Raw genomic sequence first — 19,165 nt, forward strand, 5'->3', positions numbered from 1 at the left:
GAAGGTGGGGCCCCCACGGTGGTGGGATCAGGTCCTTGCAGAAGCGGGTGGGCCTGGGAGGAGGGCTGGGGGAGACCAGAAGCCCTGCCCTGAAGCTGAGCCCCTGCCCGCGGGTCCTGCAGTTACTACAACACCACGTCTGTGCTGCTGTGCCTGAGCATCACGGCCCTCGTCTGCCTCTCGGTCACCGTCTTCAGCTTCCAGACCAAGGTCAGCTCTGGGGCCCGTGGGCCCGGAAAGGCAGGTGGGGTGCAGGCTCTGAGCTTGGATCTCTGGCTGGGGAGAGGTCACAAGGATGAGAAGCGTGTGGGGAGGGCACCTGGAGTGGATGGGGAGGAACGCCAGATTCTGGGGTGAGCACTGGAAGACAGCCTGCTGCCAAGGCCTCAGCCTTCTGGCCAGCGTGCTGCCTGGCCAGGGCCCCCAGGAACGCCAGGCCGCCCTGTGCAGGCCTGAGGGGCCCGGCAGCTGACGCTCAGCCCGTCCCTGCAGTTTGACTTCACATCCTGCCAAGGTGTGCTCTTCGTGCTGCTCATGACCCTCTTCTTCAGTGGGCTCATCCTGGCCATCCTCCTGCCCTTCCAATATGTGAGTCTGTGGCTCTGCCTGCCTGCCGCCCCTGGGGGTAAAGGGGGTGGGATTGCTGGCCTGAGGCTGCCGCTTCCTCCTGCGCCCTCCAGGGAAGGCCTAGAGCCAAGGCCTCACAGCCTGCCATTCAGTCCTGCCCCTCCTGGCACCTTCCGTGGGCTTGTTGGCAGTGTAAGCAAACGCAGGCTTTTCTTGGCAGGTCTGGGCACCTGCCTGCTCCACAAGCCACATCCGGCTTCACCTTTCCCATCCTCCCCGCTAGGGTGGAGGTGAGGCTGAGGCGGAGGGCTAGGAGCTTTTGCAAACCCTAGGCAGGGGAGGGGCTCTGGAGCTCCATGGGGCTATGAAGCCCAGAGGGGCCCTGAGGACAGGCCTCCTGGGACTCTGAGGGGACCAGTCAAGTCCAGAGAGCCAGGATCTGGCTGGCCAGGCAGGTGGAAAGTGAGACGACAGGGCTTTAAGCACATCCTCACCTCATGAGGGGGTCCATGGGAACAGTCGAATCTCAGCTCTTTAAGTGTCTGGCCTGCCCGGGAAACCCAGTTAGGACTGCTCAGGGCTCAGTGACCTCGGTTGAGGCCCAGGCACTCGGGCTGCTGCAGGTGGAAAAGGGGCAGACCGAGGGCATCACAGGAGGGGGTTTGAGTCCTGGGAACCCAAGAGAGCAGCTACTGGACCCCTGCTGAAAACCCAGTGCTATGCCTGCCCCCAGGCTCCTCTTGGTCTCCACCACCCCTTTTATTCCAGGCCAAGAACAGCCTTCTTCCCTGCCCCTCCCCTACCCCATCCTGCCCAGCCCCCGGGTATTGGCGCCCGGTCCAGGACATCAGGATTGGTTCTGGCATTTCCTTGGCTCTTCCCAGGATCCTGTTGATGAAGGGAGGAACCGGAGCTGGCCTAGGGGCCCTCTGTGTATCTAGGATGGGGGAGGGGGTACAGGAAGGGGCCCAGAGCGTCAAAAGAACCCTTTATTGATCCAGGTCAGGCTCATAGGATGCCTGTGTTTCCAGGAATCTTCTGGGGGAAGGCCCTACAGAGGGCATGGCTGGTTTGGCACCTCTTGCAAGGTTTCCACACACGGCCAGGTGCCATTGAGTCTCCCCGGGGGAGCGGAGGTTGGGAAGCAGGGGCAGACATCCCATCAAGTTCAGCGACAAGGACTCCGGGTGGCCCTCCTGCCCGACTCAAGTCTATCCGCTTTCCCCTGAGACCCTCACCTCCACAGGCAGAGCCAGGGAGTCCCGACAGGGGGACCGAGAGCGCAGGAATGCGTGCACGCTGGGAGGAGGGCGCAGCCTCCGGCCAGACTCAGGCTGGGAGGATGGCAGGGCCCCATAGGGTGAGTCACCCTGGGCCAGCCTCAGCCTGGGGCTGTGTGTGGAGCGAAGAAGTGCTGGCCAGTCGGGAGCTCCCCTGCCAGCCCCTCACGATCACTGTTATTCTGGGGCTCCCCTAGCCCAGAGGGTTAAGGACCTCTCGGTCTGGGGCTGGGTTAGGGGGGCGGTGAGAGAGAGGGACCCCCGGGGAGGTCTGTCCTGCGCCCTCCATTCTCAGGACTGACCCCTTCTCCCCTCCCCACTGCCCCTCACCCCCGCCGCCCACCCTCACCCTCCCTGAGTCCATATTTTTGTGTGCCTTGCAGGTGCCCTGGCTCCACGCAGTGTATGCCGTGCTGGGAGCAGGCGTGTTTACATTGGTGAGTGTACCCCCCGGGGCCCCGCCTTCTCAGCACCCCCTACCTCCTCAGGCCCCTCTTCCGTCCCTATCTTCCTCATAGTCCACTCCTCTGAACCCCCATGGAGCGTCAGTGGGCAGGGGCGGGACTCAGTGCTGCTCAGGTCTCCAAGACAGATCAGCTGACCCGTGCATGGGCATGGAAGTTTGTAACAGCAGAACTGACACTTTAAACAGAGCTGGGAAGGGGTACCCCTGGTTCCTGGGGAGAGGCTGAGTATCGCTGTGGGAGCAGGAAAGTGAGGGTGTCCCCACCACATGGACCAAGTTAGCCCTGGCTGTCTCCTGGAGGTAGTCTGGGAAGACTTCTTGGAGTAAAGGAGATTCCAAGTACTCGGTGACAGATGCATTTAGACTGAACATGTCCTTGGCTGCCCTCACCGAGCTGAGAGTGTTGATGATGATAACGATAACAATGATAGTTAATATTTTATTGAACACTTACTTCTCCCACAGCAAGCTCTTCACATACACTAACTCCTCACCGTAGCTCTATAAAATAGCTTCTGTTGTTCTCAAATTAAGATGAGGAGCTTGAGCTCAGAGACTTTAAATCCCTCCCCAGGTGGCACTAGTGGGAAAGAACCTGCCTGCCAACGCAGGAGACATAAAACAATGAATGGTAAATCAACTAGCATGGCCTTGATCAAGACTAGGGGCACCAACTCATCCTGGTTGACCCAGAACTTTACTGGTCTCAGCACTGAAAGTCCTCCTTCTTGGGGGGAAACCCCCTGGGAACTGCAAGCTTGGACAAACCAGGATGGTTGATTATCCTATGGCACTAATTGCTCTTGGTTCCGGACCAGCAGTCTTTCTTACAGATGTGTGTGTGTGTGTGTTTAGTCGTTCAGAGACGTCCGACTCTTTGCAGCCCCATGGACTGTAGCTTGCCAGGCTCCTCTGTCTATGGGGATTCTCCAGGCAAGAATACTAGACTGGGTTGCCATGTCCTTCTCCAGGGGATCTTTCTGACCCAGAGATCAAACCCACATCTCATATATCTCCTGCATTGCAGGCAGATTTTTTTTTACCTGCTGAGCCATCAGGGAAGCCCTTCCTGCAGATAGTACCTGCTGAAGACAAATCTCAATGAAAAGGATGGGTCAGGGGAGTCAGCCTAGGAGGAAAGGAAGCAGGAGGGTCAGACTGAGGGGAGTGAGGCTGGGGAGGCCGAAGAGAATGGTGTTTGCAGGGACAAACGGAAGAAGAAGAGGGGTCCAGGCAGGGCAGAGTGGGAGGAGGGCAATCACCGAGGGAGGGTCAGGAAGTGTGCTTGGCTTCTTGCCGCTGCAAGTGCGTCAGCTGTGTGGGGAGACGGTGCAGACAAGTGGGGTTGGATGAACAGTAATGCCTTAAATTTGTTTAATAATCATTTGTTGTTAGAAATAATAAAAACAATCCCAACTATCGGTTCCACCCTTTCCATTTTACAAAGCACTTTCACACGTATTATCTCATGGGATCTCCATCACGTCCCAGGGAGGGAGGCAGTGCTTCTGTTAGAAGACCTGCTTTCTAGATATACCCGAGGTCACGGGCGTTAAGGGGCTGGCACAGAGTCCCACTGCCAGTAAAGGGCAGATTTAGGGCAGGACCCAGTTGTCCTGGGCCCAGCCTGCTACCATATCCAGAACCCCCATTATCCCCCTCAAAGAGGAGAACTTCTGTTGGCTTGAAGTGGGGAGAGGCTGGGGCGATCTCTCTGGCAATGTTCCCCCTCTTTCTCTTGCACCATCTGTATTGCCCTTCCTACTGGATTTTTTCCATCAGCATAAAAACAGGCTTTAATTTCTCGCAAGTGAAAAAAATAGCAATACAAAAAACCCCTAACTCACATCTGCCTCTAGTCCCCCTGTTTAGAGCAGAGCTTCTTACAAGGGAACCTGTGCTGTCTCCAGTCCTTCTCCCTCCCTCCCTCCCTTCTCTCCACTCCATCATTCCTGTGTGTGCTTAGTTGCTCAGTCGTGTCTGACTCTTTGCGACCTCATGGACTGTATCCCGCCCGGCTCCTCTGTCCATGGGGATTCTCCAGGCAAGAATACTGGAGTGGGTTGCCATGCCCTCCTCCAGGAGATCTTCCCAACCCAGGGATCGAGCCCCAGTCTCCCACATTGCAGATGGATTCTCTACCATCTGAGACACCAGGAAAGCCCATGAATACTGGAGCGGGTAGCCTATCCCTTCTCCAGGGGATCTTCCTGACCCAGGAATCGAACCGGGGTCTCCTGTGTTGCAGGCGGATTCTTTACCAGCTGAGCTACCAGGGAAGACTGAATCCTCTTTAAATGTTCTCATCAGGGTCCCCGGTGGGCTCCCTGTGACTGAACCCGGTGGTCATTTCTCAGTCCTCACCTTGCTCTGCTCTCGGCAGCATTTGGTACGGTTGCTCATGCCCTCCCCCCAGAAGCCTCTTCTTCGCTTGGGATCCAAGCACCAGCATCTGCCTCTGCTTTCATGGCTCCCCCCTGGTCCGTGTCGCCATCATGTCCCACCTGGATTCTTGACATGGCCCCCCATGGGTGCTGCCCCACGGGGGGTGGGTGCAGTCTGTACCAGTACCACAGCGGTGGGAGGGATCCTGTTCATTGTTAAATAAGGTCAGATCATTTCTGCACTTGGAGAAGGAAGTGGCAGCCCACTCCAGTGTTCTTGCCTGGAGAATCCCAGGGACAGAGGAGCCTGGTGGGCTGCCGTCTATGGGGTCGCACAGAGTCGGACACGACTGAAGCGACTTAGCAGCAGCAGCAGCATTTCTGCACTTGGCCTCCAGCAGTCGCTGCCCACTGCCCGCGGGCCCTCCTGACCTCACGGCCTCCCGCTCCTGCTGCAGCCACAAGCATCCTTGCTGCTCCCTAGGATGGCAGGCTCGCTCCCAGCCCCAGGCCCCTGCTCCCATAGTTGCCTCTGTCAATTCCTTCTGATCTCACCACTCCCCATCTCCTCTCCTTCACGTGTTTGCTTTGTTTACAGTCTTGTGTGCTGAGTGTGTTTACACACACACACACACACATAGGCATGCCCACAGGTCGCTCCCTTTGTTTCTCTCCATCGCACATCTCTTCCTTTGACGTACTGTATGTTTTTCTGGTTTGTTTATTGTCTCCGTCCAGCAGAATTTAAGTTCCTTGAAGGCAGGGATTTGGGTCTGGCTGGCTTGTCGCTGCATCCACAGTGTCTAGAATAGTGGGTAGCTGTTCTACCCACAGCCTAGGGGCTCACAGCAGGCACCCCTAGATGTTTTCAAGATGAACGGACTCTGGAGAGGCCAGGTCCAGCTGAGGCACTGTCAGACTGAGGCACAGAAAGCATGACTGCACAGCTGACTTAGGCATCCGTCTCCCGTGAGTCACAGGGGAGGAGGAACCTTTGCACCTAATTACCCATTAATGTTTCATTAGGAGAGCAACACTCTGACTCTCCTTGGTGAGGCTCATCCTTCGAGTCATGTAAACAGTGGTCAGGAGCAGTGGCGTCAGTCCCCCGGCCCCATCCCCTGCCCTCTGTCACCTGGGTCAAAGGGAGGAAGACCTGCAGCCCATCCGTGGTGTGGGGAGGGTTGAGGAGGGGCCCCTGGACTCATTCCCCTCCCTCCCTCTCAGTTTCACGTGGATGGAGGCCCACAGAGGCCCAGCCCCATAAGAACTAAGGTTCCCGTGCCTTTCCACTAACCTCAACTCAGAAGGCCCTTGACCTCAATCTGATCCTGCTTCCAGCATCACTTCTGTCCTTTGGAACCTGTAGTCGAACCTATCCCCAGAACCAGTGCCCAGCACCCCTGGTCTCTCTATCTGTCCATCCTGCCTTCTCCTACCCTAGCCTTTGGCGAAGTCCCGTCACTGTGAAGGGCGCTCCAAGCGCTGCAGCTAGGCAAGGATGTCACTCCGCGATCCCTGCCCCTCTTGCTGCCTCGGGGAGGACGTGTGAGAAAAGAGGGACGAGACGTGTTAGAGGAGGGCCCAGCCCCCGGTGAGAACCGCCCCAACCCCACCAGCCTGGGACTTGGAAGGGCTGTGAGAAGCAAAGGGCCTTTCTTGCCCCTGAAAGACTGCCTTCTTGGATAGCAGGCCTCCCAGCTGGACTAGGGGGAGACTGGGGAGATGGGGAGCCAGGGTCTCCTAGGGCCGTGGTCCTGCTGGCAGGGATCACCCCTCCTAGGCCTCACCCTGACTGGCCTTGGCACATTCTCGAGAGGCTTGGGTTTTTCTCCGTCGCCCTACCCTGTAACCCCGCTCTGGGCACCAGACTCAAATGCCAGTGGAAGTGGTGAGTCAGTCGGAAGTTTCTGGCCTCAGGGTGGCCCCGTTCTCCTCTCCCTTCTATTGCCCCCTCCTTGAGTGCATTTTTGTAGAAGCTGATGGAAAGCGAGGCAGGGGAGCATGATGGGTGCGCTGGGGTGGTGAGGCAAGGCGCAGGGGCTGGGACAGAGCAGGATAGTTGAGGCAGGGGGAAAGAGAGAGGGAGCGAGCATGCAGGGCCTGGCCAGCTGCCTTCCTGCTGTGGCAGCACCTCTGTACCTACATGACTGTGGGCAGGTGCTTTACCTCAGTGAGGTTTACACACCACTCACATATACACACACCATACACATCACACACATACACCACATATACCACATACACACCTACACACATCACACACACACACACCTCTCACATATACACACACCACACACTCACAAACACACACACACACCATATGCACGTTACACACATACACCACATATACCACATACACACCTACACACATCACACACACACACACACTTCTCACATATCACTCACAAACACACACACACCATACACACGTCACACACATACACCACATATACCACATACATACCTACACACATCACACACACACACCACTCACATATACACACACCATACACATCACACACATACACCACATATACCACATACACACCTACACACATCACACACACACCTACCTCTCACATATACACACACCACACACTCACAAACACACACACACACCATATGCACGTTACACACATACACCACATATACCACATACACACCTACACACATCACACACACACACACACTTCTCACATATCACTCACAAACACACACACACCATACACACGTCACACACATACACCACATATACCACATACATACCTACACACATCACACACACACACCACTCACATATACACACACCATACACATCACACACATACACCACATATACCACATACACACCTACACACATCACACACACCACTCACATACACACACATACCACACACAAACACACACACAGACACCATACACACATCACATATATACACCACATATACCACATGCACACACATACACACACCACATGCACACCATATACACATCACGCACATACACCACACATACCACATAGATACCTACACATACCACACATATACACTTACCACACACACATGCACACCATACACACATCACACATGTACACCACACATACCACATACACACCTGCACACATCACGCATACACACCACACATATATACAACCACACACACATACACGCCATATATACATCATACATCTATACCACATGTACTACATACACACCTACACACATCACACATACACACTACACACATACATGCCACACACCCATGCACACTTTACACATGTCATATATATACATACACCACACATACCATATGCACACCACACACACACACCACACAATCACATACACACACCACACACACCATATGCACACCACACACACACCACACAATCACATACACACACCACACACACCATATGCACACCACACACACACCACACAATCACATACACACACCACACACACATGCACACCATACACACATCACACATACACACCACACATCACTTACACAACATATAGCACACACACCACAGACACACAGACACACCACACGCATGCAGTGTTGGCTGCCAGGCTGGAAGAAACGCCCCTTTTTCTGATTCTCAGCTCAGCACTCTTTCTATTCTGTCTCCCTTTCCATTTCACAGATGGAAAGATGAAGGCCTGAAGAGGTCTGTCCCCTCACATGAGAAGGGTCCAGAGAGGCCTTCTCAGCCTCTGTCATCCGGAGGCTGGGCTTCAGGCAGTCTCTTCTTCCAGGTCCACCTGGGAATCCGCGTGTCCTGGGAATCTTCCCCAGTCTTTGAGAGGCTCAGGGAAGAGACCCAGTCTGCCCTACCCCACCACTTGCCCTGCTTTTCTCGTGGGGGCTATGGTAGATGCCCTGCCTTCTTCACAGTCAGAGAAACACTTTGAAAAGTAAAAATGGCCACACAGACCTGAGGCAGGGATATGATTTTCTTTCAGACTTTATTTCATTTAGAATTTGGCGACTCCTTTGCCTCACTGGTTTCCACGAGCTTAAGGGATCCAGTGAGAGAAGCTTCTCTGTTTGGCAGCCCACCGTCTGCCACCACAGCAGCCCTGATACCCCACCTGAGGCCTCATCTGAACCCTGGAGGCCAGATGAATTCCTCAGAGGGCAGGAGGAGGGAGAGTGGATTGACCAGTAATTGTTCCTTCAGGGGGAAAGTACACTCGTGCCCCACTCCTGCGCCTCACCTCAGTCTCACTTCCTGAGACACTAATCCTCGAAACCAACGCCCTGCTCAAACCAAGCCCTTCAAACCAACACCCTAACTCGGAGAAGGTGAAGGAAGCCCCCTGCCCCAGGGCTTGTGGACTGAAGGAGGGGTGATTAAGAGTCCCAGTAGGGCTCAGGGCAGGACACATGTGCATGGGCCTGAGTGGGGGAGGTGCTTGCAGGAGGCCTTCCCGGGAGCTCTCCAGGTGACCATGGGCATCCCACCCAAACCACAGTCAAGGCCTCACTCATCCTCTTACCGCTGTGACCTTTGGGCAAGTTACTTGATCTCTATGCCTGGGTTTTAAAATGGGGCTAATGTTAACTGTTTCACGAGGCTGTGGTAATGCTTAATAATACATAAATGGGAAAAAGAAAACAGCTGAGCACCTGGAATGTGGCAGTTTCTCAGCTGCCCTGGGAGCTTTCACTCTTATCGTACATGTTAACCTTGTAGTTCAGAGCCCAGATTTTGGAGCACAGTGTGTGTGTGCATACTAAATTGCTTCAGTCGTGTCCAACTCTTTGCGACTGCATGGACTATAGCCTGCCAGGCTCCTCTGTCCTTGGGATTTCCCAGGCTAGAATACTGGAGTGGGTTGCCATGCCCTCCTCCTGGGGATCTTCCCAACTCAGGGATCGAACTTTTGTCTCTTAAGTCTCCTACGTTGGCAGGCAGGCTCTTTACCACTATCGCTCCTTGGGAAACCCTTGGAGCAGAGTAGATGGGTTCAAATCCATTCTCTGCAACATTTAAGCTGGGTGGATTGATTGAGTCATGTCACTCTCTGTACTTCTGTTTCCTTATCCATAAAATTCAGATAATAGTTCCCACCTCATAGCTTGTAACTTGTAAGTGAATCAGTATATACAAAGCACTGAGAAAGTGCCTGGCATGTCATCAGTGAACAATAATATTACCTGTTAGTAGCTGTCAGTTGTAGAAGGCAATGGCACCCCACTCCAGTACTCTTGCCTGGAAAATCCCATGGAGGGAGGAGCCTGGTGGGCTGCAGTCCATGGGGTCACTAAGAGTCGGTCACGACTGAAGCAACTTAGCAGCAGCAGCAGCAGTTGTCAGTTGCCCAAGGTCAGAGGCAAGCTTTGAACCCAGGTCTATGGGACTGCCCAGTCCATGTTCTTGAGGTCTGTTACATGCACACTCTTCCTTTTTTACTTGCCTTCTCCCATTGCTCCCCTCTTGTCCAGACCCTGTCAGACCCTGTTCCTTTGGTAGTGGTGGCCCACCTGAAGGTGCTCCCGAGGACTGCAGCATGCAGAGGTCATCTGTGCTGTTTAAACTTTAAAAAAAAAAAAAAGCAGAACTGCTCTTTTATTTAAATATTAATTTATTTCTTCGGCTGCACTGCGTCTTGGGTATGGCATGTGAACTCTTAGTTGCAGCATGTGGGATCTAGTTTCCTGACCAGGGATTGAACCTGGGCCCCTGCCCTGGGAGCTCAAAGTCTTAGCCACTGCACCACGAGGGAAGTCCCCTGTGCTGTTTAAACTCTTAACACCCAAGCCACTGAAGACAAGAGAAGTATCTTCTATGGGACTGAAGCAGATCTCCACTCAGCTGCCCTCTCTCCGTCCTACATCCCAACCGAGGGCATAAGGGCTTAAAGCTGGCAGTTAGTCTTTTTTCTCTGGAATCCTCAGAGCCCAGTCTCACCCTTTAGCCCAGAAAGTGAGGAGCAGGTGGGCCCAGCGCTCCCTGCATCCCCTCAGGTAGCCCACTGGGCTCTTAGCCATGAACTTTGGGTACACTTTTCTTCCCACCTCTTCCATCCTTATACATACACACACACACACACACACACACACACACACACACACACACACACACCACACACCCCATGCCCCAAAGTGATGTCACACAGTGGAAAGAGAATGGAATTGACTGTCCTCTCAGCTGTGTGAACTGGGTGAGGCACTTGCATTCTCAGGGCCTCAGTCTCCTCAGTTCCAAGAGAGAGATGATTATGCAATATCTGCCCCAGGGGCTGGTGGTGAGAATTAAATGAAAGGGTTCATGAACTCTCCTTTTGTGTTACTTTAACCCTTCTTTTAAAAATTCTAATATATAGCATGTGCATGCATGCTTAGTCACTAAATCATGTCCAACTCTTTGCAACCCCATGGACTATAACCCACCAGGCTCCTCTGTCCCTGGGATTCTGCAAGCAAGAAAACTAAGTGGGTTGCCATGCCCTTCTCCAGGGGATTTTTCAAACCCGGGGATTGAATACATTTATTCATATATTTCACTTTTTGAACCTTAAATAATATATATAAAGCAAATGTCATCAGACCATATCCTTCCCTGCCTTCCCAGTGGTAATTGCTGTGGTTAATTGTCTCTCCTTCCAGACCTTTCTATATGCATTTTATGGATATATGCTAGGTAGCTTCTATGTCATAGGATTTTTGTTAAGTAAGGGGTCTAATGTGATATGGATTTTTCTGTCAGTTGTTCATTTCTCATAATAGATGTTATGAGAGATATTTCTGCCTCAGCACAATTGATCAAGTTTGGGGTTGTTTCCAGGGTTTTCCTGTTAGAAGCAACGCTGCCTTGAACAGCTTTGGGTGTGCTGCTGGCATTTCTGTGGGATAGACATGGTCCATGTATTACTTTTTATGCTGATTCAACCCATTATAACCCCACCTTTTTGTATCCGGTGCCTGTTCATTGGTGGCTCTTTCCATGGCATGGCTCCCTCAGAGCCTCTCCAGCTCACCCCTGGGAGGGCGGCAGACACAAGCCTGGGCACCACAGGATCAGGCCAACTGCATGGCCTTGGGGGTTCTGGCCAGGTCCAGCCCTGACCAGTAGGGTGACCCAGGAGAGTGCCTTTGTCTTCTGTGCCATCTGCACATGCCTCCGCCCTCCCTGCAAGCCCACCCCAGCCCCACTGTCTCTTTCAGGATGTAGGAGACAGGTAATCTGGTTCCAGCTGGATAAGTGGCCATCAGCAAGTCACTCACCTGCTCTGAGCCTCCCTTCCTCCTGTGTAAAATAGTGATGATACTATCCACCTCCTAGGGTGAACTGGGCAAGTGAGATAAAGGACTAGTGTGTGAAGACTGCTCAGATGTAAGTTAATAGCACCCCCATCCTGCTCCTACCCCTGACCACCATGCCCCTCTTGAAGGGTCTTATATCCAGCTGGCTCGCAACTTAAGCACCTGCTGTCATTTTAGGTGTTAGCGGGCAACTGAGTTGTTAGCTCTCAACTGAGATCTTGGCTGCCAACTAAGGTGCTAACTATAACCAAGATACCTGCTCTCAGCCAAGACGTTAGTTAACAGTGCTCATCACCCAGGGAGATTATCAAGTTACTTTCCCCTGTGTGCATCCATGCTCACAGTATAATCTCTGATCATGTTTTTTGCTCTCATTAGACAGTGCTCTGAAGGCAATTCCCTGTAGCATAGTAGATGCTCAGTTTAAATATTGTTGGGAATAAATGAATGGAAACACTTCAGCTGGCTCAACAGGCATGAAGTTGCAGTGGTGGGTGGTACTGGGCTGTGGAGTGGAAATTTGGAACAAACTCTCCCACATAGCCCATGGAGATCAGCATCCATGGCCTTGCGCCAAAGGCAGGGACAGCATCCATTTCATCCCTCTTTTCTCGAAGAGAAGGGCTTCCCAGTGGCTCAGACAGTAAAGAGTCTGCCCACAGTGCAGGAGACCTGGATTCGATCCTTGGGTCAAGATCCCCAGAGCAGGGAGTGGCAACCGACTCCATGAGATAGAGGAGACTGGTGGGCTACAGTCTATGGGGTCACAAAGAGTAGGACACGACTGAGTGACTAATACTTTTCTCCAAGAGAAAAGCCAGCTGGCTGTTCTAGGAGGCTCCTTGGAGAGCAGCCCCCCACCACCCCTCCAACAGGGTCAGGTTCAAGCCTTCTAGGCTGAGAGATTTGATTTCATTAGCTCACCCAGGGGTGACCAGGCTCTGGGAAATCAACCAAGCAAGCAATGATTGGTAAGCCAGATCGGCAGTTTATTAACTTGTGCTGGCAGTCGTGACCACTGAGCAGCCAGGAGCATTTGGGTCAGCCACTCTCCTTGCTTGTTCTCCCTACGCAAGGAAGCTTTCTTTACCTGGGAGTCCAAATCGAAAAGAGAAGGAGCAGAGCAGAAAGGAGTGAAATGACACTAAAGAATAATAAGTTGATGCCACATTCACTGTCAGACAGCAACCCTCAAAACCATACCATGGTGCGGTCATCATTACCGTTTTGCAGATGAGAACACTGAGGTCAAGTGGGGGATGGCTCCGAGGTATTAAAGCCCAAACCTAGGTGTTCCGACTCCAGTCAGTCCTGTGTTCTTGTGCCTTGAACACGGCCCCCTCAGCCCTGGCTGTGGTTCTGTTTGCCTGCTGCGAAGGCCACCCAGCTTCCCCTGGCGACAGTTCTGCCTCTTTGATGAGTGGCAGGAGACACCTGCATCTCAGCACCCCGTACACATGTCCTCAAGAGGGCACCTCTCCTTCTGCAGACAATAACAGTAAATCCACACTAACAGCCACATTCATTAAGTGCTTACCAGGTGTTAGACACCTCGCCAGGCGCCTTGCAAGCATTATCTCACTCTCACAACCACCTCAGGAGGTGAGCACACTCATCTCCCTTCTGCCGAGTTGGACTCAACGGCTCAGAGCGACTGAATAGCCTAGCCCAGAGTCCCAGAGTGAGTGAGTGGCGAAACTGAGACTGGAATTCAAGCCGGCCTGACTCTCAAGCCCATACTTGCAATCACCCCCACCTCCCCGCCCTCAAGGGTGACATGCTTTGATGTCCCACAGGCTGGAGCTGCTCCCTGTTGGAGCCTCTGGCCCCTGGGCTCCGGCCTCTCTCCATCTCCCTTTGCCCCACTTCTCCCCATGGTGAATTCCTCATTCTTCACACCACCACCCTCACCTCCAGGGCTTCCCCAGGCCCGCTTCATCTAGCAAACCCCTCCTCATCCTGCAAGCCCCAGGTAGAGTCACCTCTCCTGGGCCACCTTCCTCCTGCCCAATCAGCCCTAATTATGGCATTTCCGAGGTTATATGGTAATCATCCGTAAGTGCCCACCACTAAGTGGTGAGACCCTGAAAGCAGACATGGCATGGTGTTCCTCGTGGCCTCTGCAGTTCTGAGCAGGTTGCTGGGGCTCTCGGGGGAGCCTAATTCCTGGCAGAAGACACAGTAACCCTGGGTAGGGCCCGTAAACCACAGAGCAGAACAGTTCAAGGAGGGGGCTCTGGAGTCAGCCTGCTTGGGTTCTGATCCTGGCTTTGCCACTTGCCAGCTGTGTAACCTTGGTTATGTACTGAACATCTCTGGGCCTTGGTTTCCTCTAGGAAAGGGAGAATCATTACTGGATACTGATGTTATTAGGATGAAGTAGGTAATGTCTGTAAAGCACAGAACAAGTGCCTGTTCCCTGCTCGCTGTTACACGGAGGATTTATTGGTCCTCTAAGAGTAGGGCCCTGAGGGGAATGGTAAGAAGACTATGCTTCAGCTTGAAGGTCCCCTCCTCCAGGAAGCCTTCCTTGACACCTGACACACTCACATAGGTCAGGTTCCTGTTATCAGCCCCTGGTGGCACTTTGGGTTTCTCTTTGGTTACTCATCATACTAACAATTACTTTACCCACTAGACTCTGAGCTCTGTGAGGTCAGGGATCTTGTCTGTCTTGTTCTTTGCCACATCGGTGCCTGGCACACAGTAGGTGCTCAGTAAATAGGTGTCGAATTAGGGATGGAAGGTGTTGGGAAAGTTCTCAGGAGGATCACTGGGCAGCCAGGCCGCAGGTAATCACAGTATCGGGGGTGGGCCTGGTTGCTCAGTGGTCAGTGTCAGCGACCAGACTTTCTGACCTCTCTGTCTCTCCTCCTCTTTCCCTCAGTTCCTGGCATTTGACACCCAGTTGCTGATGGGTAGCCGACGCCACTCGCTGAGCCCCGAAGAGTATATTTTTGGAGCCCTCAACATTTATCTAGACATCATCTATATCTTCACCTTCTTCCTGCAGCTTTTTGGCACCAACCGGGAATGAGGAGCCCTTCCCACCCCTGCCTTCCGTCAGAGAATGCCCCCTTGCTGGTCCCCTGACCCTCCCTGTGCTCCTGCAAGCCGAGATATAAAGCTAGCTGCCAGCCCAGCCTTCGGCCAACCCGCTCACTGTCCTCAACCCCGCCCTCTGCAGCTTGTACCCATGCCGCCAGGGGCCCTGCGGAACCCGGTCATACTGTCCCCTGTGCCGCCCCTTCCCCCCGGTGACCTCTCCCAAACTGGGACCATCGAGGCTGGAGGCCCCTCTGGGTTTGAAGACCCAAGATGCGTGGGAGAAGCCCAGCAGGATTTCAGATGTGGGAAAGAGGCCCCAGGAAGCCCAGCTGAAGCCTGCAACCTTACCATGATTCCTCCTAGGGCCACCCACAGTGTGAGACCCCGGGGCACACTGTCCTGTGCCCAACCCCTGCCTCCTCTCCCTCCTTCCAGTTTAGGCTTTGACATTCATAAGGAAGTGGTGGGGAGGACAACTGGGAGACAAGATGTGCCTGCTCCACGGAGAGGCAAGGGTACTGGGTAAACAGTATGGCTGTCCCAGGCTGCCCAGCTTCCCTCAGCTCTGGGACCAGGGGCTTGTTTTGGGCACTTGGGCCCTGGGGCAGAAGAGAGGGGCAGGAAGCCAGTAACATCTGTGTTTGCCTTGTTCTACACTTATGGGTCACAACACAGCGCTGCTAGGGCAGGAGGTGGGTGTAGGGGGGCCCTGCTCCTAAGTGGAGACCTGTCCTGAGATTCCAAGCCACCCAACTGGGCTCTCAGCATCGCTGACTCTCCCGGACTTGCGTCCTCCTGGGAGATGTGGCAGGACTGAGACCGACATCCTCTCACTGTCTTCTCTTAAATCCCCAGCCTGCTCACACACCCTGAGGCTGAGTAAGGGCTTGGGCGCTGAAAGACTGGGTGTTCTGGGAAAAGGAGATTTATTCTGGCTGCTTGAGCCTGCGGCAGTGGCCCCCCAACCTCACCTGACCCAGAAGGAAATTGGGCCCTGCCTCCAGCCCTTCCCCACGGCCTTTCTGCCCATCTTACCTCCAAAACCTCCCTCATCCACTGCCAGTTGCTGACTTATCCTCAGCCAGGCCTCCTGAGGCCTCCACTGGCAGTGCCCGTGTGTCTACTCCTAGCTTCTCTGACCACTCAGTTCAGAGGTCCAGGCCATTCCACTCCTATCTCCTCATCTCTCCAATTTGGAAACCGTCCAGCTGATGTTAACAACCAGGGCAAGTCCCTCCGGCTGGTCTCATGTGATGGGATCGGGTCTCCTTATCAGCCTCCAGGCAGCTGAGATCTCAGGCAGACTGTGTGCGTCAGCCACCAGCCCCCTGCAGGTCTGCTGGAGAGTGGACCAGGGGGCCACACTTGGGGGAAGTGTGCAAGCTGCCTTGGCTGGTGGCTAACTCAGCCAGTGGAAAGTTACTGGGTGGAGGCAGGGAGGTTCAGAGTGGATGCCTGAACCCTTCCTTGACTGCCCCCTCCAGGGTTGCCTCTCTCCCCACATGCCAGTGGTTCTCTTTTCCCCGAGGAGGGTAACTAGGTATGTTATCTACGTGTTCCCAACCCCTCCCTCTCCATCCTTCCTATCTCCAACTTGTAAGAAATATTGTAGAAGCATTTGAAGCTTTGTTCCATCTTGGATGTGAGGAGAGGGGGAATCAAGAATGGATGGTGGTGGTGCTGGTATGTGAAACAGAGATAACGGAGCATGGGTGGGATGCTCCCTGTGTGCTGTCTAAATTAACCCGTTACAGCGATCCTGCAAAGGAAGTGGCACAGAGGAGAGCTGAGGTGATGGAGAGACTTGATCCAAGATCCTACAGCTAACAGACTGGATGGTGGCCGGAATGAGACTGAGTGGTCAGGCCCAGACAGCTCGGGGGAGTCTGTGGTCCTGAGTACCACCCCTGGCCTTCCATCTCCCCCCTCCCCCGCTACCACTACCGGATTTGCACTCTGTAGCTTCCAACTTCTAGACACAAGCTGGGAAGGATTCTGGTGCCTCATTGCCAAGGGGCTCATGGTATTAAGCAAGTGATTCTTGCTAACTCTGATTCAGTTTTTCTATCAGCAAAAGGGAAGACCGTGGCCAGAGTGCCACAGGGAGACACCGGACGCATATTTGCACTGACTTTTTAAAATCACCTCTCCTCTGAGGTCCCCTTGATTCCTCTTCTGATTTCTAGTTTGAGCTCTAGAGGGGTTATCTCCTCCACACCTTGCCCTGTAATTTTCAGCTTGGCCCTTGGTCATACTTCTCAGAATCCACTGATCCAAGCCCTCCTCTTCATAGGACAGTTCACGACACTGGGGATTGAGAAGCTTTTCTGAGGCTGAGCTCCGAAAGCACGGGGAGCAGGAGGCAAGCACTCCACTCAGCCTTAAACGATGGTGAGGGGGCCATTCAGGGCCCCTCAAAGCAGAGTATGCTGCAGAGGCCCCTGTTCTGGGTCCTGAGAGGGTGACCTGCTGGGCCGGCAGCAGAGCCAGGGCTGAGGCCCCTCCGTTCCACCTGCACTGAAGCACGAGGAGCCTGGGGACACCTGAATGGATCTTGGAAGGAGGAAGGGCGGGGACCAGGAATGCAGGATTACGAGAAACAGAGAAACCGAAGCTGGGCAGGTGCCACAAGCTGCCAAGGAGGAGGGGAACCTGTTGGCCCCTCACATTTTTGGCAGGGGTGGGGCTGGGCCTGGGAAGGGACAGGTTGATTTGATAAAGCTGGAGGCAGCCAGGAACCTGACCATCTGTGATGCGGGTGGGAGATCTCTCACTAAGGGGAAGACAAATCAAAGGAGCCTCTCCTGGGGATGGTAGATGAGCGGGGGCTAGGGAGGCACACACAAGTCCCTGGCCTCCAGCACCAATCGCCAGGCTCAGGTGTGGCTCCTGTATCACCTGGGGAAGCCCGAGGAATCCTGGTTCTCCCATCCTCAGCTTTACCTCCCAGGGGAGTCAGGATGACCCAGACTCTCGTTCCAAAAGGCTCCACCTCTCCCTCCCTGACCCACCTGGGATTGCACACTAGCACTTTGCTGTCCCCCTGTGGCTGCCTGAGGAAAAGCAGGGCCTGATTGTGCTGAGGAGAAGCAGACGGAGCCTGGGGTTTGCAGGCGGGATCTGGCCGTTGGCCCTCATGCCCGGCTCTTCTCAGATCACCCCAGACCACTCTCCTGCTGTCCCCTTTAGTCCAATCACTGTCACGTCTCAGACACTGTTTACCTGTCTGCTGGAAACCACCCCTGTGGCCCCCAGCCCCAGAGCTTTCTCTCGGATGCCTGAGGGCAGAGAACACTCCCAGACAAGTCTTTCAGGCCTCAGCTCCTTCAAGTTTCCCGGGGTCCGCGCTGTTTCCTTCCCTGGCCTCACCTTCCTGGTCCGTGTGTGACAGGAGATAAGAATAAAAGTAATAATGATACAGAAACGTCTCCTTTCTTACCTTTTGCTTGTCGCCTCAGATGGCTCTGGCTTGGGGAGTGTGTGTGTGTATGTGCATGTAAGGGTTAACTCAGATTCAGTGGGAGCGATTCACACCAGAGCTGATGCCCCCAGCATAGCTAAGTGAGAGTGAAATCGCCACGGCCCACGTTGGCCCCTGTGTCGATACATAATTGACCCTCGGTGGAGGCTCTGATCCTCGCACCTGTCACAGCTCTGCGAGGGCCTCCTCCCGACAGGGGCCCTTCCATGAAAGCCTGTTCTGTTGTGCGCAGTTCTGTTAGAAGAATCTTCCTTATTTTGACCCCAAATCTGTTTCCCTAGAAGCCCATGTGGTGAGAGTCCCCTCTCCTATGAAACCTTTCCCCCTCCTCCCTCCAGGTGCCCTGGCTGCTCCTTCCTCGGAACCCCTCTGCCCTGTACCACTCTAGGTGCATTTTAACCACTCCTTCTGTCTCCTCCTATAAAATCTGAGATGCATGAAGGCGTGAACCAGGTCTTGTTCACCCTTGAATTCATAGGTCTTGCGGCAAATGGTGTCAATAAATAGCTTTCGAATAAATGGAGGAGGGAATGAACGAAGCCCTTCCAACCCTTCTATTTTACCTAACAAGACACTGCAGAGCAGAGGTTGTAGTGACTTGTCCAGTTTACACACGAGTGAGTGAGTGGCGGTGGTTTTACAGGACACGTGGGGTGATGAT

General features: G+C 53.8%; 1 protein-coding gene across 1 annotated transcript in view; it reads left to right on the forward strand.

The window, feature by feature from the left end:
* FAIM2 (Fas apoptotic inhibitory molecule 2) overlaps positions 1 to 18,443 on the forward strand; it is a 33,537-nt gene extending 15,094 nt beyond the window's left edge. Inside the window, exons 9-12 of the mRNA XM_018047815.1 lie at positions 123 to 210; positions 493 to 588; positions 2,231 to 2,284; positions 14,863 to 18,443. Of these exons, the coding sequence (XP_017903304.1) occupies positions 123 to 210; positions 493 to 588; positions 2,231 to 2,284; positions 14,863 to 15,012 (388 nt within the window). The 3' untranslated portion in view covers positions 15,013 to 18,443. The remainder of the gene's footprint in view (positions 1 to 122; positions 211 to 492; positions 589 to 2,230; positions 2,285 to 14,862) is intronic.

This window comes from Capra hircus, chromosome 5, assembly GCF_001704415.2.
Source record: "Capra hircus breed San Clemente chromosome 5, ASM170441v1, whole genome shotgun sequence".
Taxonomy (NCBI): domain Eukaryota; kingdom Metazoa; phylum Chordata; class Mammalia; order Artiodactyla; family Bovidae; genus Capra; species Capra hircus.